Source organism: Mustela erminea, chromosome 17 (assembly GCF_009829155.1).
Source record: "Mustela erminea isolate mMusErm1 chromosome 17, mMusErm1.Pri, whole genome shotgun sequence".
NCBI lineage: Eukaryota > Metazoa > Chordata > Mammalia > Carnivora > Mustelidae > Mustela > Mustela erminea.
Window position 1 is genome coordinate 17,482,353 of NC_045630.1, and position 24,134 is coordinate 17,506,486.

At 46.4% G+C, this 24,134-nt stretch overlaps 1 protein-coding gene across 11 annotated transcripts in view; it reads left to right on the forward strand.

The window, feature by feature from the left end:
- Positions 1-24,134, forward strand: part of CACNA1E (calcium voltage-gated channel subunit alpha1 E) — a 492,344-nt gene that overhangs the window by 326,515 nt on the left and 141,695 nt on the right. For all 11 annotated transcript variants that reach the window (XM_032317766.1, XM_032317765.1, XM_032317775.1 and 8 more), the window contains one exon: positions 23,667-23,770. In XM_032317766.1, the coding sequence (XP_032173657.1) occupies positions 23,667-23,770 (104 nt within the window). The remainder of the gene's footprint in view (positions 1-23,666; positions 23,771-24,134) is intronic.

Genomic DNA, 24,134 nt, shown 5'->3' on the forward strand with positions numbered 1-24,134 from the left:
TCAAATAGTATAAAACTAATCCCATCTTCGGTGTATGATATAAAGTGAATGACATTAAAGCAAAGCTAGAGCGTTCTGCTTCCTGCTCTGCTCCTCATGGGCTTTTGGATCTCGGGATCCGAAGTTTAGTTTTTTCTTAGGACCTCTTACTGAACAAAAATGAGGGGATGGACTCTCAGCTGACACGTAAGCTTCACCTAGCATGCAGTGTTTAGTCAATGGACACAGTTGCCTGGAGGAGGATTCTGAGATCATGTTCAAACTCATCTTTGCAGAGTAGCTTGCATGATTAGCCATGTCTATCCAATGCACGGGAGAGGGGAAAGGTGACATAAATGGAGATTTTCCCTGAGGTCACCCTGAGAAATAAAGTTCTATGAATTTATGATTCAGAGAAGGCACTTCAGAAACTTGCTAGGCCCAAAGTCATCACCAAGAACATCTGCTTGCATTGTACTGATGATATGTAGGAGTGCTCATTGGCAGAGATTTCTGGTCAACCAAATGCTGGGTGAGTACAGAGTATGTGACTTGATCTAAATTCAGGAAAACATGCACAGGGCGTAGGACTTCCATATGTAAATTTATTTAATTGCATTGATATAAAATGTGCCATTGAGAGGGTAATGAGAGTGGTTATCTCTAGGTGATGATTGTGGTTAATTTTTATTTTTCTGTTTACACTTTTCTTTTCAAATGTTCACGCATTGCTTTTATGACCAGAAGAACAAAATCTTATAAAAAATAATTAACATTCTAGCAGGGTGAAAGAACAATGAAAAATATCAAAATTCAGTTCTTTGCAACAAACACATTACCCATCTCCTTCAGTAAACATTTATTTAGCATAGACAGTGTTACAAGTACTGTGAGGGTTACAAATGCTACTCAAGATGGGTAGCCATTCACAGGATGTTTTACAGAAGAGCAAGCTCTTAAACTAGGTCTTGTGGGAAGAATTAGCAATGGAGTAGAGTATATAAGGTGGACATCTCAGTTGGAGGAAATAGTACCTGTATCTGGAAAATGTGGTATGTTATCAAAGGACTGCAAGAGGTCAAGTTTAGATGTATGGCAGGGATCCTATCAGGGAGTGGAGAGAGAAAAAGCTGAACATGCACACTGGGCCCAGATGGTTGCCTCACAGCCACCGGTTGGTGAGCAGAGTGTAACCACTGCAGACCCCTGAGCAGAAGAAGGTCATAACAGAGCCGTGGATTGACAGAATGGACTGTGATCACGGGGTGTGTTGGAGGGGACCCATAAGTCCAGCAAAGTAGATCAAGTATATGGGAATGCTGTCTAGGCATTCCAGGGTCTAGAAAAAGACATTTCAAGGTAGTAGATACTTCTGGGAGCACCAGGTTTCTCCACAGTGTTGCTAATGATTACAAATTAAGGAGAGAAGGTTTAAGGTCTCTCACTAACGTGCTTATCCAGTAGGCGAGGCTAAAGGTTGCTAAACTTTTTGGAATTGTGATACAATAATTTCATTGTTTTAGTGTCGTGTCTTGTCAGCCCACCTCTGCTTTCTCTGTCTAGCCTTCTTCTACCCCATTATTGACATTTAGTTCATATTCATTTTAGTACTAAAGTGAACTAAATTATTTCTGTATTATGAAATTCACATTTTAGATCATTTAGACATATTCTGTAATGCTGGAAGCCAGAATCATAAGACTAGTTAAGTCCTATTCTTTAAAAAAAAAGAAAAAAAATCACCAAGAAGCTAGAACAGGTAAAGAAGTGCTGAAGTGCGCTGGTCTGCATCCCTCAGACAACTGGCCAATGTCAATAACCCTTGACCTTTGCACTCTAGGTGAAAAGCTCAGCTGTCCCACTGTAAAGCTCTGATCATTGGGGGTCCCCCAGGAAGCTTTTCTTTTCTTAGATTCTTTAGCAACCCTCAGGAATGGGAACACTTTCAGGGAAAACATGAGACTAAGGAAGTAAATATCCACAGTAGTTACAAAGAGGAAGCAGGGCCTCTATTTTTGAAGGACTCTGTGCAGCCAAATAATTTTCTTCTATTAAAAATTGGAAACCCTTTCTCCTAGGAGTTCATTGCCAGACGTCTTTGTAGTCTCATAGTCAATTTAAGAATATGTCGCTTCTGGACGTTGGGAGCTTGAAGTGAATGCTATCACATGAATCATTTTTTTTTTTTTTAAATCATAGAAAAGTCTTTTAGGTGGGGTGTTGATGTCAAGATCAACTCAGAGAAAATTGACTGAAATGAGGGCTAAACGATAGTGATCACTGCAAAACTCATTAAGAGTCTGAAAAACGGATAGTTAGACTTCATCCTTGACCAAAAACCATTTGTCCCAGAGTGAAACATGGTAGCCGGAGAACGACAGTTCAGCAACGCTCAAGCGTAGGAGGCCTTTCTTATGAACCAGGCATGTTCTTGACATTTACTGTGTCAATCAGCTTTTTGTAAATGGAATCTTTTTTTTTTTCCCATTAACTTACCCTGTAATTTCAGCAATGTTTAACATTCTTCCCTGATTGATCTTGAGTTGACACATAACTGCGAACATTCGGCTTGGAATTCAGCGCTTCTTTCTTGATTTCTTGCTCTTTCCCTTTGCTTGCTTTCTTTTGACAGCTACGTAAGGAGCAAATAGTGTGCCAGGTGCAGTTCTAGGTGTTGGGAATATAAAGATGCATGGTAGGTAAATAGTTTCCAAATGATAGGTAACGCAATGCTGGGGAGTGCAGGGAGGCCCATGATAGCACAGAGTCCCTCTATCTAGGGAGGTGAGGCACCCGTAGGTGTTTGACCTGAATGCTAAAGGAGATGAAGATAGGAGGACGAGCTTGCTTGGGTGTTGCACACCCAGATGACTGGGATCAAAGGCCTGGTTGGGATCAACTGGCTGGAAGGACTTTGGTATTGAATAGTTTCAGTCCTGGGACAAGCATTCAGCTGTGGGTGGTTTTTGGCTTAGCCTTCTACATGGAGTAAATATCAGTCAAAATTTGTTTCCAACCTTCGTTTCTCTAATAGTTGGAAGGAGATAGTGTACTGTTATTTTCTCCTAACTTTTCTGTCCAGTGCACTTGTGGAGTTTCTGCAGTATGCATTGTCTTACTTCAATCTGTAAATTCAACCTATAATACCAAAATCTTTGTATTTGTGAAGTAGAGCAGCCCCAAATAAAATTGAGAGGGAAAAGGATAGGAATCTCTTAATTTCCAGTAGGAAGACAAATTTTGAACTTGCAACTTAAAGAAATGATTATATAGAAATTCTAATTTTTTCAATGGCAGAGGACATCCACCATAAGTAATGTCAAGATATTTGATGGACTAAGAAAAATGACACATAAAACAAGCTTCTTTTTTTTTTTAAAGATCTGTTTATTTTATTTATTTTTAAAGATTTTATTTATTTATTTGACAGAGAGAGAGAGAGGAGGAAGCAGGCTTCCCACTAAGCAGAGAGTCCGATGTAGGGCTTGATCCCAGAACCCTGAGACCATGACCTGAGCTGAAGGCAGAGGCTTTAACCCACTGAGCCACCCAGGCACCCCAGATCTGTTTATTTTAGAGAGAGATTGTGTGTATGAGTGCAGGAGTGGGGGAAGGGGCAGAGAGAGAGAATCCTCAAGCAGATTCCCCATTGAGCACAGAGCCTGACCTGGAGCTCAGTCCCATGCCCCATCAGATCATGACCTCAGCTGAAACCAAGAGTTGGATGCTCAACTGATTAAGCCACTCAGGTGTCCCAAACCTGCTTCTAATATAACTGAGATAGAAAGAGCCTCTACAAATTCATAAGAAAAAGACAAAAAACAAAGCATATGAATAAGCAATTCAAAGAAAAGCAAACGTGTATGATAATAAACACCTGAAAAGATGCTAATTTCAGAAAAATGAAAATTAAAAAGGACTTTTTTTTTTTTTTTTTTTGGTCCAATGGCCAACATTTAAGGGTCATAACATCCAGTACCTGTGAGCATGTGGAGGAAAAGGCATTCATGAATGTCTGGTGGATTTGGTGGTGGCTTCCGGTATTATTACAACCTTTGGGAGAAGTAGTACTGAATATAAGTATTCCCTTTGACTCTGTAAGCCCATTGTTGAGACATCCACCTGGCAAAATAAAAAGGCTGCTTGATAAGGACATGATATGTAAGGGAGAGTATTTCAGCCTTCTTTAAAAGTACAAACCAAAAGCAAACAAACACCAGTAGTGAGATCAGTAGAACATTGCGCTGCTATGATTCTGTGAATACGCATGCTTGTGTGTATGTGTGTGTGTGTGTGTGTGTGTGTGTGTGTGTGTGTATTTCAGTGAAATTGATCTGTGTGTTTGTCCTGGAGGGAAACTCCTACTGTGTTTTAAATAAGAAAAGCAAGCTACAGAGTAATGTGTATAGTATATGGTCCCATTAAAAAAAATAGTGAAACACTTTATGTACATTTGAATGTGCATGGATGCAGGTAGGAGGGGGAAGTACCCACATCAGACTGGAAACACTTGTGTAAACACAGCAGGATGAGGATGGAGGTGAGGGGAAGCTAAACCTTTCCTTCACACATTTTTGTTGTGTTTGACTCTCAGTTGTGCCTCATTCACATTGCTTTTGCAATTTAAAACGTCACAGGTAGAACTGAAATAAGTACATGAAAATTGAAAACTGATTAGGACACCGTTGTTGCTACTCTTGTCCAAGCCAGCGAGAAAACAATTACACGATGCCAAGGAAGGTGAGCTCTCTGCCTCACCATCCCATAGAACAAAAGCCTGTAATCGACACTACGCGCTCTTGCTTTTAGGTCCTAATATGTATTCATTCATCCATTCATCAGTTTCTTACTTCAGCTATAATTTATTTTATTTTTGAAACATTTATTGATTTATTTGAGAGGGGGTGCAGGAGCAGAGGGAGGGGGAGAAAGAGTCTTAAGTAAGACCCCCCACTGAGCTCGGAGCCTGATGCGGGGCTTGATCTCATGACCCTGAGATCACAGCCTGAGCCGAAACCAAGAAGTGGACGCTTAAGCCCTGCACCACCCAGATGCCCCTCTTTTTAATTTTTACTTTATTATTATTATTTTTTTTAAGATTTATTGATTAGAGAGAGAGTGTCGGGGCGAGGAGCAGAGGGAGAGTCTTAAAGCAGACTCCCTGCCGAGTGCAGAGCCACGTTAGTTATAAATTCTAATAAACATGTAAAAAAAATGTGTTTAATAAACAAGTTTGACAGATAAACAAATGAATATGCATGTGTATCTAGGTTTCTCTCTATATATTGATAGGCAGGTGGGCAGGAAGATTGTCTCCTATGTGCTTGGCTTCCCACGTGTACTGGCTTTGAGCCCTGCACACCTCGCCGGTGGTAGTGTTGAATGTTTCTCACTCTGACCTAATTCTTCCCAGGCCAGAGACCAGCACCTGCTGGAATTGCCCTTGGGGAGCTGGAAGGCCTGACTAGAAGGAGCTTGGTTTTTGTCACCCTTGGCTGGGCGTTGCTCCTTGGAGTTCTGCTCTCCAAGAACAAACCCACTGAGCCTGGCTCTGCATAATAGAGGCGTTTTCCCAGGCTTGGTGCCCATGGGGGCGGGTGCCTGCCAGGTGCACAGCTCTCGGTTAATTAGGGGATGATGGCGGTCCCCGCAGCCCTGCTGTGCGCTCATGAATCTGGGCTGACCCGGGAGGCCTCGGACCACGGAGGGACTTCTCTGCAAGGAGTTTGAATATTTCAGGTTTCAGGATGACTTTTCTTTTGGGAAAGCTTTATAGGACTGCTGAGGCCCTCAGCACCTATCTAGCCATCTCTGAATGTCTTTTTTGGGGTATATCCTTTCTCGTGCCTTCAATCATTGCACTTTCCATTTTCCCTGGTTGGAATTTAGGCGGCCTGAGGTCAAGAATTTTCTCTAAGCATTCGCTCCCTCCAGTACAGTGCTTTGGGCATAGTTGGTGCTCAGTAAGTGGACAGCTGCCCGAAGTGCTGTGGCTTCTGGGGTGTGCACCGGCCTGTATTCCCAGAGGCAGGGGCCTGCTGGAGGAGGCTAGGTGAGGATGGTGGACGATGGGCCTTTCCGCCCAGGAACTTCTGCCTGGCCGTCAGCTGCATGATACCCCTCAGAGGGAAGAGAACCCTGGGGCAGGTGAGAAGAGGGAGAGGCTGGGCCCTTGGCTTCGAGGGACCACATCCAAAACTCACCTGTTAAAATGCCCACTTTACTCCCACTCATGGCAAGCTGAGAGAGTTGAGGAACGCCCCCCCATTTGCCCACTTTTTCTGATTCATGGTAGCCTGGCTGGACCCCCAGGGGAGACACCTGGCCCATACAGCCTTTCCCAGGCCCCCCTGTCTGACTCCACAAGCCCAGGGAGATTGTGTGTGTGTGTGTGTGTGTTCAGCTCAGGTTTCATGTGTTGATAAGAATACTGTAGAGTGGATCTCAAGGCCCCACTAAAACTCAGTATCTCGCGGGACCTCAGAGTCTGTACACGAAGCAGGAGACGCATCCAAGTAACCTCAATTCTGCCTGGGAGTCCTGAGGGAGAGTTCACCCTAGTGTGGCACCAGGGACTTGAGACTGAACCAGAGTCACCTCGGACTGCGGATGCGGTATCAGCAGCGACCCATTCTCCATGGGACATCTTTCCCCCACCTCTCCCACCTCGTAGCCAAGGGGGGATGGCACTGAAGGATGGCAACAGGGGTGAGCTAACCTCTTTCCTGGCACCGAAGGAACAGGGTGTGTGCATCTTCCCTTTTATACCTACATTCTAGGGGAGCTAGGTATAGAGGAGATAGTGTAACCCAAGAACGCAGATTTGGGAAGAAGGGAGCTCCCTTCTCTTTCAAGCGTTGCTGGCGGCTTTCTGTGTCCCCTCAGTAGGAGAATTCTGCTGGGATCCGCTGTCCTCCAAGGAGTATGTCTTCTCCCTACAGGGATGCTGGTCAGGAACACCTGTCTTTACAGATATGGCCAGATATATACAGACATATCGTGATGGACTGCACTGTTCCACGATAGGGATTATCATCCCAATTATACAGACTGAGAAATTGAGGCACTGAGAGTTTAAATGATTTGCTTATTGTCACACAACCAGAAAGAGGGGGGACCAGTGTTTTCTCATTGTCCTGTAGTGTCTCACAGAAGTAACCTGCGCAGTGAAGACATCCAGTTCTGGCTGGAATAGACATCGCAGCCCTTGGACAACGTGTGGGCCCCCAGTTCTCTCCCTTCTGCCTTCCTGTAGAAGAATCATGTCCTTGGTTGTGGACGTGTGAGCACGGCTTTTGGAGTCAGGCAGACATGGGTTTGAATCCTGGCTCTGTTTTACGACTTGTCTGAGTTCAGTTTGGTCCTCCATAAAAGGGGGGGTCATAACGACCACTTTGTTGGGTCATGATGAGGATTAAAGGAAATCAGATAGGAGAACTCTCTCTGCACATTCTTCCCCACCCTCCCTGCCCCCCAGAAAGGGTTCAAGGCTGCACCAGGACTTTCAGAGGGCACATTCTGTGAACATAGCAGTGGCTTACTGATTTCTCTTTTTCCGCATCTGCTTTCTTTCTCACACACAAAGTGACACTACGTCTTACATGCAGTTTGCTCAGAATTCTAACGCTAGCTTGTTAGTCTCATCATAACAACGTTCTTCTTGGAAACAAACCTAGCAACAGCAATTATTTCTTACTTTTAGTGTCTAATTGGCTGTAAACTCCCTTTTACTAAGTTATTTCCATCTAATGTATGGAGCGTTGTGCGTTTGGCTTATCTCAATGTCCGCTTCATGCAACCCCTATCTTGCCTTATTAGGGAAGACAGTTTGATGTGTGCTTGCCTTGGGGGTTCCCTGGAAGCTCTAGCCATTCCCAGCAAAGGACTGGTAACAGTCTTGTGAGCCTTCTGGTCCTCGTTATTCCTTGGTTCTCCCACCAGAGTCTCTGGCCTTCAGTCTTCTTGTGAGTTCTGCTGGTATGCCCCTTCCCCATTTGATCTCCTCTCCTGGCCTCTGGACTAATCCTTCCCTACTCTCTTAGCCCTGCTTCATTGCCCTCCTCTGCTTCCAACCCTGAAGCTAGGTCGGCTCCCTCCCTCTCCGCGTAAGTCCCTCTTCTTTTCTCACAGCATCCCGAAGGGCAGCCAGGCCATCCACCCAAGCCAGACTGTGTTAGGCTGTGAGCCTACAGCAAACCCAAGTGCCTCTACCTTGCTCTGTCTTCTGCCCTTGCCAAATAGCTTTTGCAGGAGCCTAGCAGGGGGCCAGAGCCAATGTGGGGTGCCTTTTCCTTAAGCTTTCCCCTCACTAGGTCCTTCCAACTCAAACTTGGAACCTTCTGCAGGACTCAGGCCTCAGCCTAGGTGTGTCCAATGCCGGGCCGTTGGCAGGAGAGCGGGGGAGAGATGCTGTACCTGTTGCTATGGTAGCGCCCGGCTGAGACCATGAACCCATATCATTCCCCGGAGATTTCAAGGTGAATCAGTGTCTCCTCACCCACGCCCTTTCTCCTCCCTCCCCGTCTCCCCCCACATTCTCCTGTCATCTTTCCTCCTCCCCCACTCAACCTCAGGCTTCTTCTTCCTCCGATCTCTCTTCTTTTTGCTCCTGGATACATCCGCATAGCAACTGAGGCTACACACAGCAGACACTTTTTCCCCCCCGATGAGTGTTTCTCGAACTTTAGCAGGCATCCCCTAAAGAGCTTGTTAGAACACAGTTGCTGAATGTTAAGCTTCGTCGCCCGAGTTCTGATCGGAAGGTCCTTGTTGGGACGTGAGAATGTACATTTCCAATAAGGCCCCCCAAAATGCTGGCGCTATGTGGAGCCCTTTGAGAACCACTGTTCTAGACTATGTTTGCCCATGCTGAGCTAGTTATGGCTGTAGTATTCCATCGTGTTTTGATTCTAGATGATTGAATTAGCTCATTCATCCATTCATACACCATGTTTATTGAGCACGTACCTACTCAGGGAACCATGGCCGTTATTCTCTACACAAAGAAACATAAGACCTTGTCCTCCAGTTCACAGATTTGTACAGGGGACAGACAAGTAAATAATTATTATATGGTGTGATAAATATTATAATAACCTGCAAATAATGACAAAGGTTTAGAAGTAGGCACTAATCTCCTTGCACAGGAAGTAAAATATTTAGATGAAATGAATACAAATTGATTCATTCACATAAAGTGATTCATTCTTTCTTTCTCTCTTTTCCAAGGGTAAAGGGTAGCTGAGATTAACCTATTTATAGCATTTAAATAGCATCTAATGTTTGTGGAACATTTACTCTGTTTTAGTTAATGTATCAAGTGCTGAATGTATTGTGGAAACTTCTGGGGTCAGACTGATTGCTGTAGCCTGGTCACTTCCTCTCTGTGCAGCCTCAGACAGGTTATTCAACCTCTTCGTGCCTCAGTTTCCTCATCAGAGAAAAAAGCTATCATACTAGTATCTGTGTCAAAACATTCTTGAGGAAATTTAAGGTGCCAGTGTGGGTAAAAGGAGCATAGTAATTTCTCCAATAAAAAGTTGGTTCTTATTATCCATATTTTTCAACCTCATGCTGAGCATCAGACAGTCTGCCTAGAGAAATGTGTACCCCCCCAGATTAAATAAATCACCAGGATTTAGCCAAGGGAATGATTTGTGGGTAGTTCTGAACGTAGGGATTGCAAGGTCTCCCAGCAAGCCTGGAAGGCCCCTGGGGCACCAGCCAGGGAAAGCAGCCCCAGCGGGGTAGTCAGGGATCCCTTCATCCAGATGGGGCATAAGAAGGGCCTTGAAAGATGGCCAGGATTTTGACCAAAGTGCCTGCCTTCCTTCCTCCCTTTCTGAGATGATGAATTGTCAGGATTGAGCCTGAAAAGCATTCCCAGCAGAGAGAACATCTCTACCCCACAAAGTTTAAGAGGGAAGAGCCCTCAGACCGAGGTCTAGAGTTTCCGACTTAGCTTTGCCAGTGAGAGGGCTGGGTTACCTTCCCCGAGAGCTGCTTTATTCCCCCATCACCTCGCCCATCACCTCAGGCCCGAATGTCCTGTATCTAGTGCTATCAGCGTTAAGTGGGTGTTTCCTAGCAATGCCCTCCGAAGAGGCTGTGTTTTCTCTTGCTTCCCCCAAGGCGCAGGCTTCTCCCCTCTTAGATACCCTATCCAGCCCAGAGGGATGAGGTTCTCTGTACTTATTCTGAGATCAGGGAGTGTCCCCCTAATCTTTGGGGTCCTCCAGGGAGGGACTGTGGTCTACATTCATGCTGAGTGTCCATTCTGAATTTTCTTCTACCTTTCTGAGAGCCAAGTTTGCAGCTGAAACTGTAGCTGGATGGGAAGGCAGAATCTTAGCCATTTTGTTTTAATCCTTTCCTGAGTTCATCAGAAATAAGAGTGATACGGCCTCTCTTCTTGCAGAGACGATTAGAGAATGAAGTCTTCCCTGGAAGATACACCTGGGAAGGGCTTATTAAGTGATAATTCGATGGGGTTTATCAGGGATTATCTACTAACCCTGCCCTCTTAGTAATGAAAGAGACTTCTAGGCATTTCGTGAACTCCTTGAGAAATTTTTTTTCCTCACCTTTTCTTGTCTCCCTTCTGCTTGTCTTGGATTTAATCAGAGCCAGGCATTCAGCTTATTAACTTATTCCTTTATTTATTCATTCAATGAACACTTGCTGAGCACCTGCTGAGAGCTAATTTGGGTTCTAGGACAGATGCCTAAACAGATAAGACTTGTTCCTTGTTCTTAAGGGATATCAAGGGGCACCTGGGTGGCTCAGTGGGTTAAAGCCTCTGCCATCGGCTCAGATCAGGATCCCAGGGTCCTGGGATCTAGCCCTGCAACAGTCTCTCTGCTCAGCAGGGAGCCTGCTTCCCTTCCTCTCTCTGCCTGCCTCTCTGCCTACTTGTGATCTCTGTCAAATAAATAAATAAAATATTTTAAAAATAAATCTTAAGGGATGTCAAGCCTTGCAGGGGAGAATGACATGTAAGGAAGCACTGATTACTGCACAAAGTTCAGTTGTATGACCGCATTAAGACCTCTCATTGCTGATGAGAGCGAATGACTCTGGGAAGGTTTCCCTGGCATGGGTAACACTTAACCAGGGTATGTGCAGAGGCTTTCCAGGTGAAAGAGTGGAGAGGGATTTCTAAGTACTGGAGAGAGCATGAACAAAAGCCTAGAGATAGGAAAGAGCATGAAATCTGAGGGAATTGCAAGAAGCGGGGTCTGGTCATTGACCTGGTCAAGGGAGAGGCAGCAGCTGTGAGGTGAGCTGGAGAGGTGAAGCTGGAATCAGGCCTTGGAGGGGATTTGGCAGGGCAGCCATCAGAGGTTTTTAAGCAGAGTAGAGATGGTGAGATAGATTGGTAGGAAAGAACAGCTTTCCCCTGTTCTGAAGACTGAGGACAACTGTGTGGCTGGGAGTCCCTTCTCCCACTTTACAAGGTCACCCTCCTAGCCAGGGAACTAGCTGGGACAGTGTTTCCACCTAATCGAATGTCCATGGCCGGAAAGAAACCTCTGAGTTAAGGAGATCACATCAAAGGCGTTGATCAGTGTAACATTTGGATGGGATTAAGATGTGCACTTGGTTAGAAACGATTTCCTCTGCTGGCACTGCTGTTGTAAATGCCTTCCTTCATAACTCCGTTCTCAGGTATGTTCCAGGTTACAACAATGTGGTTATTTTTATCCCCCACCCCCAATAGAAGCAGCAGCACAATGTAATATTTTGAGAAGAGGCCAAAGGAGGGTTTGTATATTGGTTCTGTGATTGACTGTGGGAGCTTCAGCAAGTCCCCTTAGCCTTTCTAAGTTTGGATTTTGTTGCTTTTGTACTTCCATGAACTTAAAATTGGACCTGTCTTGCACATGGTTGTGAAGATGACAGTTAATGTGCCTTATGTACTGGCTCAGTATTCAGCAGAGAGTAAGTGCTTAACAAGTAGATTCTTTTTCCTCCTCAGTTACATTGAGGAGTCTCAGGATAGAAGTCACAGGAAAATATTCAAGTAAAGATGTTTTAATCAGGTCCTCTTCATAATTCCAGAAATAGGTCTCACTGGGTCCATGCTGGAGTTTCATTCAATAGCTTATATACATTCTTCCATTAGTCACCTATCACCATGAATCCTAGCACGTTCATAGTACAAAGAAAGTTCTGCAGAGAATGGTAAAAGCAAAAAGTGATTGTTTCCAGTGACTCCTTGACTGGGGAAACAATGAACATTATTGTTCATCATCTGTGTTCTGTTCCAACATTGTTATACCCTAAACCAACACAAATGGTCCGTTGCCATGAATTTTGTGCGCCTTTGGGGAAAGGGCAAGAAGAAGAAGAAGAATTTCTAGGAGTGGACTGAACCAGACAGTAGAAAATCAAGAGATGAGAAAAGAGAAGGGAGTGGTAGACTCGGAGCCCGGAAATGAGAGTCCGTTAGCGAGAGGAGAGACAACGCGAGGAATATGGTCTGAGTGGGAAGGGCTCTCACATCTGTCGTCTGATGTAGGCACCTACTCAAGTGAGCAATTCCCTCCTCAGTGTCCCTAACAGATGGTAATCTTGCACAGTTATTCCCATTTTTTTTTTCACATCATGGCACACATAGAAAATAATATTTGTATAACACTGGGGTAAGTGGATGAGGCTGCTTACGGGTGGAGGTGACCAGCTTGGGGCTTCTGACAGGTGAGAAGAGCAATACCTTGAGTGCTCCTAGAACCCAGTGTGCTTCGAGACAGCACCAGAGAGGGAAGCTTCACCCACGTGTTCTCAGGACGGGACCCCAGGGGATGCACAGCTACACAGGACTAGGTTTTTCATTATCACCACCAGTGAAAATTTATTGAGCATGTTTTCTAGAGAGATGTCTTGGATTCTGAAGATGCAAAGACTTGAAAGCCATAGTTGTTTGTTTTCATGCTGTTCTTACTAGGAAGTCAGAGTGCTTCTTGTAGCCACAAAATAAATGAAACTGGCCCGCAGCTTCTTCAGGGAGCCAGCTGGGCTTACCAGCCTTGCATAGTGTGTGACACATGAATCATTAATTAAAATAAGGATATTCAGTGATAAATTAATTCACCTGCTCAGAAGGCATTGTGGCGGGAAGAATGAAAGCGAAGAAAAATGTTTATTGGAAACCTTTTTTCTTGAGTGTCTCCTCTGACATGGTGTGCTAAATATTTGTTAGCTAGGTGGACTTTCTATATGTCAACAAAGGTGCCATTTTATGGACAATGGATTTATTTCCAGAGAAGGAAACTCCTAGAGGCCTGTGAAACAGAAGAATGCTAATGGTGGTATAGTAGCCCATCAGTCAACGACTTTATTGAGAATCTGTTGTTTAAGGAGGAGAAGAGAAAGAATCTAGGTGTTAGCAGAGTGAATGGAGAAACAAAAGATGTATTCTGTTTTTGAGAAACATTTAACCCTAATGGGAAGGTAGGACCAAAATGTGAAAGAGGCAGAATATATATAAAACAGCCCTGTAAATAAGTACAAATCAGAACTCAAGTGCAGCACTGAATGTTCTCTTTTCTATGGTAGGTATTTCTACTCATGACTTAGGCTTCGTTAAGACACCAAAGGCTCTTGAGGACTGTTTTCCATTCTTATTCATCTTGTGCGGATCCCACACTCAAAGGTGTTGAATGAATCTGCTACTATGGGGGAATTCTGGAGTGCAATAGAGTGATGTGCTCAGGGGAAGCCTTATAGAGGCTGAGCAGTGTTTTCAACTGTGAGAAACTCACAGTTTGGCAGGGGGAGGGGACCGGAGAGGGAGGAAGGAAGAGCTCAGAGGCAGTGAGCAAATCCAGACACACTGAGGCCGCCACTCAGGGTCCTGCGTGACCTCCTCCTCCTGGTTTTGCCTTCCTAACTCCTGCCAAGAACACCCTTTGTGTCCTCCTCACTTCTGCCCATTTCTTTCTCTTTGGACTGTCTTCCTCCATGGGCTGGCGGGTCTGAATCCTCCTCCTACTTTGGGTCCAGGTGAAGGTACAGGAAACCTTCCATGACCCTTCTGAGCTCACTTCTTTCTTCACAAAATCCATTAAGAGTAATCACAGGTCTGAGCCCTGGGCTCTTCACGTTCGGAGGAAGTGAGATACAGCATCAAAAGAGTCTTCAACCTGATGCAGCTTCCACGTGAGATCCTGAGGCTGGACTAATTATATACAAAAGAATTAGAGGGAACTGGCCCATGGAGATGGAGTTTTAGCACTGAACTGAGTGGTATAGAAGTGCTGTGCAGAGTGAATTGGGGGCCCTAAGTCCCGCCTCCCAGTTCTACTCCTCCACCCAGCAAGTGGGATGTCTTCCAGCAGTCACCTGGCTTGTGATCCTCAGTTCTTCACCTGCGAAATGAGGGGTTTGTGCAAGATGCTAGGATTCCTTATCAGCACAGTCTTTCTGGAATACAGTGGACCCTCCACAAAGCCCCCACTGTGTACAGAATCTGTCAAGCCTCATGTACCTGTTGTCCCCGAGCCTCAAAGGAATAGTCTTCTGAGACTCTCTCCTTTATTTTTTTTTAATATATATTTTATTTATTTGAGGGAGACCAAGAGACAGAGACTAAGAGTGGGGAGAAGGGCAGAGGGAGAGGGAGAAACAGGCTCCCCGCTGAGCAAGGAGCCCAGTATGTGGCGGATTCCAGGTCCCTGGGATCTTGACCCGAGCCAAAGGCAGATGCTTAACCGACAGAGCCACCGAGGAGCCCTGAGACTCTCTCCTCTTTCGTTCTCTGGTTCCTGAATTTCTTGAAAAAGAACATCGAGTCTCTCATCAGCAAGCTCTGTAGAAGGGGTGAAGGGGTGATGTGTTTTAGCTAACCATCATGGGATGCATCCTCTTTAATTTCCTCTTTCAGTCACGGACTTTGGCCAGCCTGCACACGGAGCTGTCAGAACAACACACTCACCTTTTCCCAGAGCGAAGCAGCGTCCCAGCCTGGATGGCTTTAGCAGAGGGTCAGCTGCCTCTGTCCTGGCTCTTCAGAGGCTCTGAGAATGTCTGCCTGGGAGGACTTCTCTCCCTGTCTCTGCCTCCCTCTTTTTTCCCCATTAGTCTTTGTTTTCTCTCATTATTAAAAACAAAAGGTTACTGCAGGACGAGTTTCCAAGTATACGAAAGAATAAAAAAACTAGAGATTTAAAAATCTTTAATTTCTACCCCTCCCATTACCATCACTATTAACATTTTTCACCACTTTGACTAAAATAAAAATACATAAAATAAAAAAATAAAAGTATTTAGACTAAAATGGGATTTTCTGTTAAAATGTGTTCACGACCCTGACCTATTTAAATAAATGGTTCAATTTTGGGAAAATTTAAAACCTCTTATAGAAATTTTCAAACCTATGCATGACTAGAGAGGAGAGAACATGTAATCCAACCGCAGCTTCGGCAGATGAAGAAAACCTTCTTTAAATGACCGGTTCTCTCCGTGGTGGGCTCTGGGGCCAGAGCTCAGAGAGGGAGTGGACAGGATAAACATCACATAGCAGTGATGTTGGAATTATTAGGATGTAACCAAAGAGGTTTTAAGGATGGCAGGGTCCTGAGCCGTGTGGGCTTCAAGGCCCTCTGTATATGGACACACAGAGTCATGGCTGCCTTCCTGCTTAGACGTGGCACCACTGACCATCTCTGTTCGGTGGTATTTACGGTAGTCCTCTTCCCATGTGTGCAGATCGACTTCTATTGGCCTGTCTGTGCCATGGGCCCCCGTGGCCAGGACGGAGCAGTACTTGGCCCGTGATGCTGAGCCGGGCTCCTGGGCACACGGGTCCTGACCCTGGTCTCATTGGCATCCTACTGCTGCCTGGGAGCTAGGCGGGGTGGGGGTGCTGGTGCTGCCTTTTCCTGGCTGGCTTTGTCGAACTGGTTCTGCCGTCTTCCCACCGGCAAGAGAAGGGGAGGGATGGGGCGTGAAATGTCCAGTAGGAAGTGACTCCGTGGGGTGTGTTTGCGTCCGGACTCAGGTGCTGCTGCATCCTCTTGGTGGTGGGAGAAAGGGTCGCTGGCCATCCAGTCTGGGGGCTTGGAACAGCCAGAATGTGTGCCGAGTCTTGGGTATCAGCCCCGGGCCCCTGGCAAAGCCAGATGCTGCCTGTGGGTCTTGTTTGTGTGGGGAGACTCTCAGTGTTGGTTAAATATGCTCAGGGAGCTGAGACGTAATAAAATACTTTGCCTTCAGGACTGACAGGCTTAGCCTTCTTGCAGGGGGCGGGGGGCGGGGGGTGGGGTGCAGGTTTGGTGTTTTACTGGGAGCTCTCTGGCCTCACTCTTCCCACCTGCTCCCCCACACTTCTTTCTGGCCTGGGGGGTGGGGGTGGGAAGACAACTCTTACTTTCTGGCTGCCAGGTTCCAGTGTTGGCTTTGTTCTCCCCCAGAAGGTGGTAATGGTATGGACAGGATTATTTTTAAAAAAAGATCTGGGAGTAAAGGAGATATGGAGAGTCAAACGTGCTAAAGCACGTGACCATTTATTGTTTTACGCTGTGACTCCGGGTCGCTTTGCTGATTTGGGCCTCAGCCTCGTTTCCGCCAAAAGATGGGTTGGATCGTACCTTCTCAAATTCTTCCAAGTCCAGGGATGGAATTCCTGGTATGCAGGGAACCAGCCTGGGTAATCCGTATACACTTTTACTTGTCCACAAGGCTGTACCTTATGTCCTTTTCCTAAAATGTGAGCATGGTCAGAAGGGTATACATGGCTCTGCCCCTAGAAACCACCAACTCTGTGACTCAGGGGTGCCTCTAGAAACCGCCAACTCTGTGACTCAGGGGTGCCCCTAGAAACCGCCAACTCTGTGACTCAGGGGTGCCCCTAGAAACCGCCAACTCTGTGACTCTGACTTTGTAAGGCTGGTCAAAACCCTGATGAGAAAGGGATATAATGCCTTAAGTCAGATTCCCTGTGAATAGACATTGTGACAGATTCCTGTGGCCATGATTTATTGAGGGACTGCTTTCCGGAGAAAACTGTAAGGATATGAGGGAAGCTGGATAGACTAGGGGGAAAAATATTAGAGATGTGGTTCTAAAAGTTTTAACCTCAGTCTGAATCCCACAGGCAGCTCCAGAATGTGAATTGCAACTCAGAGGTGGTCCCCCACCACCGCCCTTCCCCGCCCGCCAGGGGAAAATGGGCTGGATCACAGATCCCTTCTATCAGATAATTATTGCCTCTTGGACACCAAGGGCAGACGTAAACTCCTGGGTGAGGCAGGTCTCTCTGCCAGGGCCAGGCTTCTGAGAAGGGCCCACATGTGGGCCCGTAGCAGCCAGCACACATGGTTAATGGGGCATGGGCGCACCGGCAGGTAGAGGCCGCCTGATGGAGGAAGGCGGGGTGGGGGGACAATACAGGATTTTCCCCATCCGGGCTGGTGAGAGCCAGATAGGGAGCAGGGGAAGAGGCCCCCGGTGGGAGAGGGTTATTCTGAATGTAAATCTAGAGCACTTCTCCGTCCTGGGCAAAGAGGGACTGTGGATGGCTTGGCATCTGCAGGGAGAAGCTCAGATGTGACTTTCCAACTAGGCTGACGTAACTGATGATTGCGGAAGAAGTCAGGGTAATGGTGCATTTGAGGAGAGGGAGCTGGTGCCTTGGACAGAGCAGGAGGGAAGCACCGGGCTTACCTGGGGGCTGCTGGCACAGTTACGTACACTGGGAAGAAAAGCCATCGAGAGGTCCCCTCACAATTCGTAGATGTTTCAGTGTGACGCCTACACAGGGTGGTGGGAGTTCGTTCTGACAGGGCATCCCCAGTCTTCTTTCTTTTCCCCTGTGGCCCCCACTGTATGGCATTCCTTCATCTTCACTTTTTTCTCCCTTTTGTTTCCCCTTCATAATGAACCTGTTCTCTGCTTTTCTGGCCTCTGCTGTCTCAGCCAAGGTCATGTCATAGATGGTCATGTGACTCTTTTCTCCGAAGGATTCAGCGCATCCTTTCCTGACCCCCTGGACCAGATCAGATGCCCCTGTGCATCCCTGCCCGGTGTGGCGCCTTCATGCCCACAGCTCAAGGGCACGTGTGTGTATTGATCTATTTAATGCAGGTCCCTGTTATCCCGGGCTTCACCAGGGCCAGGACCTGTGGCTGTTTTGCTCATTGTTTATTCCTAGCACTTAGGAGACTGTCACAAAGTATGTGATCCACAAATTTGTGGAACAAAATGTGGCCCTTCGACTCTGTGGTGTGAACTCCAAGTCCCTTGGGGTGGTAGAGGAGCCGTCATACTTGGGGCTGGGATGAAGCAGAGGCAAAGGGAGGCTGTCAGCCGGTGGGGGGCTCTCTGGTGCGCTGCCCTAGGGAGGGTGGTACTTGGTAGAGTCGGCTTTTGCTTCTGTCCCCTTTCCTTCCCCATGCTTGCCCTCCCTGAGCTTCCTCTTCCTGGGGTGGTCACTGGAGGGCTTGGAGGGATGCTTTTGCTGCGATGAATAGTCCAGTCCTTTGTGCAGCCTCGGGTGCTGGTTCTACCCATGTCTTGACTTGAGATCAGTTGGTGATTTCAAAGAACTCTCCTTGGGACAGAGCCTCTCAGCCTGTGGTTTTCAACTAGAAGCTTATTTTTACTCCTCAGGATACTTGGCAATTCCAGAAACACCTTTCCTTGTTACAGCTGGTGGGGTGCTTCTGGCATCTAGTGGGTAGAAGCCAGGGATCCTGCAAATGAACCCTGCGGGACCGAATTATCCGGAGTTACCCCATGACCCAGAATCATCCAGCCCAAGAGTCTAGCAGTGTCCAGGCTGAGAAACCCAACCGTAGGCCAGCCCAGGCTTGCCAGCGGATGCTGTCTCCAGCCTGGGAAGCAGCCGTGTCCCACAGATCCTCTTTTTTCCTGAAAGGGCCCGAGAATCCACATCCCCCTTATCCCCAGTTTCAGCTCATTTAGACTCCTTCGTCCGATTTGCTCTGTGAAAGGCGGGTACATAGAAGAGGCCTTTCAGCATTTCTTCCAGAGCCCCGTGGAACCTTGATAGAGACCTGCTTCCGAGAGGGAGGGCCTAGCTCTGCATCTCCGGCTTCAGTCCAGGAGAACCACGGGAACCCCCACTTCATCTCGCTGCCTCCATGCTCCTGTTTCTTTTCAATCCTGTTCCTCCCACCACACCTTCTACCATTTCCCCCAGTCCTCCAGAGATTAATGCGATAATTGCCATGTGTGCCTGTTTACGCAGCGAGTGGGTGTGCTCCCCAGCCCCAATCCGGCAGGTTCCCAAAGGAACACATCTCACCGTGTCAGGACTGGAACCCGCTGAGCACTCCTTGTGCAGGTGGGCGGCCACCCCCGACTGCTTTCTCTGTCTGTCATTACCCCACCGTGCGCACGTGTGCGCGTGTGTGTGTCACTCAGGGAGTCAGCAGGTGAGAAAGACAGACGTCAGCCAGCCTGCCGGTGGGTCGAGGGGCTGGGCTGGGCTGGATGGAGAATCCGCGCCCTCACTGAGAGGACATTGCCCTGAAGAAAAACACTCTTCTGTAATGGCTGCCAAAGAGTAGGTGTTGCATGAATGGTGGGGAATGAAGATCCTTCCCTGAAGGGAGGAGACTCGTTTAGCCTCAGCTGCTTCGCGGCAGCCGGCGAGGCAGGGGAGCTTCCACTGTGAGACTCTTGGGCTGGAAGCCATGGAACATGTTCAGAAAGCTGCAGGTCTCTTTCCCCAGTGTCTTGCTCAGAGTACTCAGCATGGCTGCCTCCAGAAGAAGGCATAGCAGCCTTCTCTCCTGAGGGAAGAGTCGCCAGGGAAAGTAGAGTGTGAGGATGCCACAGGTGGGGAGCTTGTCAGGGTCCCAGAAGCAGATGGGTGTGGAGAATGGAGCAGAGGACAAGGCCTTCTCACCTCGGCGGCCTTCCTCCCTTCCCCCTCCCGCTATGACAGGGACACATGGCCTCTTGAGAGAAAACAGTCCCAACTCTGAGGTCACACTGGCCACTTTCTCCTTGGCCTTCCTGACTCCCACCTCACGGGACTTCAGGACACTTGTTCACTCCAGAATCTTCGGTTACTTTCTTCCTTTTGAATCTCAAAAGACACTTGAGTCTTTTGTCTCTCCTACACCGGACAGTTTTAAGGTTTTCATAATGATTAATCAGAAAGGAGATTGAAGTTCTAATCAGCATCAGAAAGAATCTTGCCATTTTGGAGGAGGGAAACCTGAAGTCCTGTGCCCCCTTCCTGCTGAGTTATGCCCCGTGTCCAGCTGGATTTGTCCTTGATCCACTGACAGGCATGTGAGCTGAGGAGGAGTCCTCCTGGTGGGGAAAGGTGGGAGGGAGTAACCAGGAGGAAGCCTGAGGGTGGGGAGAAAGGTGTGGAGAGGGTGCGGCAAGTCTGTTAAAAGGTTTGTGAATAATCTTGGGGAGCTGTCAAGCTGGCTTCTCCAGAAGAATCTTTACACCATCAGTCATCTGTAATAACTCTCCAGGGTACCACGCTGCTGGCCCTAGTGTCCTCCTAGCTTTTCTTTTTCTTTTTCTCTTCCCCTTTCTCTCCTTTTCCTCATCAAACAGAGCCTGGTGCCATTGTGGGGGACAGTTTTTCTTAAAAAAAAAATTCAGACAAAGCTTGAGGGGAATATCAGAATGAACAATTCTGGGGGGTACATTTTAAGCAGGAGAATGTTCTTATTCAAATTGTGGTCGTGTATTGGTTAGTTGACAAATACTTCATGTGCTGAACCCTTTACTAGGAACCATGTATAGAAATGGACAGTTCAGGCTTTTACCTTAAGGTGGGTTAAACCTAAAACCAGAGCGTTCTCAACACATGGATAAAGAGACACTGTCTGTCATTGTTTTTTTCTGTCAGAATTGAGAAGTGTTTTCCAGACGTTAGGCCCATGAGAAGAGTCCTTTTATCCCTGCATTTCACAGGCTGTATTTCCTCATATGTTAAAAGATTTCCTTCACAAAAGGGGGTTTCATAATCCAGGAAGTAAATGAAATGATATTAAAGTTAATAATGTTTCAAGCTAAGGGGAAAATAGAATCTGTTGTGTTTCCCAAGTTTCTTTGGTTACAGAAGCTCATTTCTCACAGAACACATTCACACGGATGACTAGCAATGAGGAGAATGCGACTTGGGAAACGCTCTTCACTCCATAACATCTTGGGCAAATCATCCCCCTACTGAAATTGCTTCTCGCCATCTTCAGACTGTAGCTCAGTCACTCCTGGGACCAAAGGTGCCTTAACAGCATGTTTCATGATTGCCATGGCCGGTATCAGACATACTGGCAGCTCAGCTCTGATCTGGGTACAGGGAGTGGACGTGGTCCTTGCTGCCAAAGCATGCTGGGGGACGGGGGACACTGGCTAAGCCATCTAGTGGATGAAACTTGTTGGTCTGGTGCACTGCTGGTGAGCCATCCAAGCTAACCAGTCTTTACAAAATGTTGCATTTGTAATCATGAATAAAGACAGAGCTATTTATACAAAGGTCATGTAATCCATCCTTCAGCTTATAGGAAGGACCGTGACTAAACTGTCTCAGAAAAAACAGCTTCCTCTGTTCATTAAAATCTCTTGTGGCTGGCCCTCAGCATCTAGCTCTTCTACATCTTTCTGATCATCAGGAGCAGTTTTCTCTGAGGTTGGGTCCACATCTTCCCTGCTTGCATTTAACTGACCAGACCTGGTTGAACTGAAGAGTTAGATCTTACACACACAGAAATCGGCAGACCCCGCCTTTGCCCCACCGTTCAGCAGGTGTTTGTTTTTAAGTTATATTCTGCTTCATTTGCAGTCATCTGTCTCTGAACAGTGTGGGGGCAAGACGAAAGACACAAGTTTGGTGAAAGAGGTTGCTTTAAAAGTCATTTTTTTAAACATCTGTTTTTACTTATCTGACAATATATTTTGCCATTTTTGAGGGATTGTTTTGCTGGAATAGAATCTTGGTAGACAAATATTTTCTTTCAACACTTTGAACATATCAACCTATTGCCTTCTTTTTTTTTTTTTCCTTAAGATTTTTATTTGTTTATTTGACAGAGATCACAAGTAGGCAGAGAGGCAGGCAGAGAGAGAGGAGGAAGCAGGCTCCCTGCTGAGCAGAGAGCCTGATGCAGGGCTCAATCCCAGGACCTTGAGATCATGGCCTGATCCGAAGGCAGAGACTTTAACCCAATGAGCCACCGAGGTGCCCCTTAAAAGTCATTTTTAATGGAAAAATCTACTATGTGGTGACAGCTTCCAGGATCAGTGGGAAGCTATAATCTGCGGATATTTGAATGGGAGGCAGAAAGAAAATTAGATAATTTTTTAAAAAAGATTTCATTTATTTTTTTGAGAGAGAGATCATGAGAGGGGAAAAGGTCAGAGGGAGAAGTAGACTGCCTGTGGAGCCAGGAGCCTGATGCGGGACTCGATTCTGGGACTCCAGGATCATGACCTGAGCCAAAGGCAGTTGCTCAACCAACTGAGCCACAGAGGTGCCCCGAAAACTAGATAATTTTGATAGAAAAGATAGAATGCCCTAGAAGTCCACAGAAAGCATGAGAACAATGAGTCAATATATGTTTGCAAAGTTGAGTAGCGAGAGGGAGAAAAAGGTAAATCGCAGGGACAAAGAAACACTTTGCCTTAGAAATTCTGAGTTCAGATCTTAATTTTACTAATTTAGCCTGTGAATCTTAGGCATGGCATTTGACTTCGATGGCTTTGTTTCTCCAGTGAATTGAGAATAAAAAACTTTTAAATGTTTCAAATGGGTATTAAGGTTTGCATGTGAGGGGCCTGTGGGGGTGGGGGGGGTTTCAAAGCCCTGTGTATGTAAAATGCAATTCAAGGAGACTATTTAGAAAGACTTGGAGTTGATATTGTGGGGAAAGAGAGTCAAGGTGAAGTTTAGTTGAGAGGCTCAAGTGTTAGAGAAGAATTTTCAAAATGTTCCCAAATTGTTTCTAGTTCCTAATAAGACATTGTTCCAAGAGTTGCTGCCTCAGCTAAGCCATGTGGTATAGTCCTTGCTCAACCCCCCACCATCCAAGGGTCTTGTATCTCACTATAGTATGAAAGTACAGAATATGAATTTTCAAGCACTTTGACTTTACTGAGGATTGCTCTTTAGAATTATTCCTTGTTCTGTCCAGAGCCTTGCTCGGGCCAAGCCTGAGCCAGCTCTGTACTATTGGACTCTGATAGAAGAAAGCAAGCCAGAGCTGAGGGTAAAGGGCTGAGCGGGAAATGGCTGACACTAATGTCCCCCCAAGCAGCCCCGTCAGGGCTTTCGCCAGTCTCCAGGGACTAGACTGATGGCCATAGCTTGCCTCTGACTTTTTGACAGTTTGTCTAACGTAGACTGCAAAAGCTTGGAACCGACATCACTAAACACTATAAAACCTGTAATTGTTTCCATGACCTTGGAAAGTACTTGACCTCACTGGATTTAGCTATCTCAGCTGTTAAGTGAGGGATGATTGGATGATTCCTACTCAGGATATCGCACAAGGCTCATGCAGGGTTATTGACTCTGTACATGATGGAATAGGAGTTAACCCACAGTAACACCAAGCTGGGAATGAAGCAGGCCGTGTTCATTGTATTGACCTGTGCTTGTTATATCGCCATATATGCGAGGCTTCAGGAAGGGAGGCCTTCTCCTGGCAGATGGTTTTGGTAAAATATTAAGGAACCATTTTTCTTTCTTTCAGACCAATGATGCCTTAGGAGCCACCTGGAACTGGCTGTACTTCATCCCCCTCATCATCATTGGATCCTTCTTTGTTCTCAACCTAGTTCTGGGAGTGCTCTCCGGGTAAGCCAGACTCTCTCCTCTTCACTTCTTTCCAACTGTAAACTAATGCTCCTGACCGCCGACCGAGTCATTCATTGAACATTCATTTGGAAGACATTTACTGAGCAGCCCGTGTACCAGTTGCTATTCCGGACGCGGTAGATGCAGTAGTGAACATTGTTCTCATCGTGTTTATTTTTCTTAGGTGTTAAAAAAATATTTAAACCACATACAATATTGAACATGATATCTAGTGAGGGTTCACGTGTCCATCCGTCCTTTCACTCAGCTGTCATAGACCTTCTTTGTCAGTCACCGTGCTGGTTGTGAAGGTTATAAAGTGGAGCAAGATGCAATCTTTACCCTCAAAGAGTATTGTTCTGCC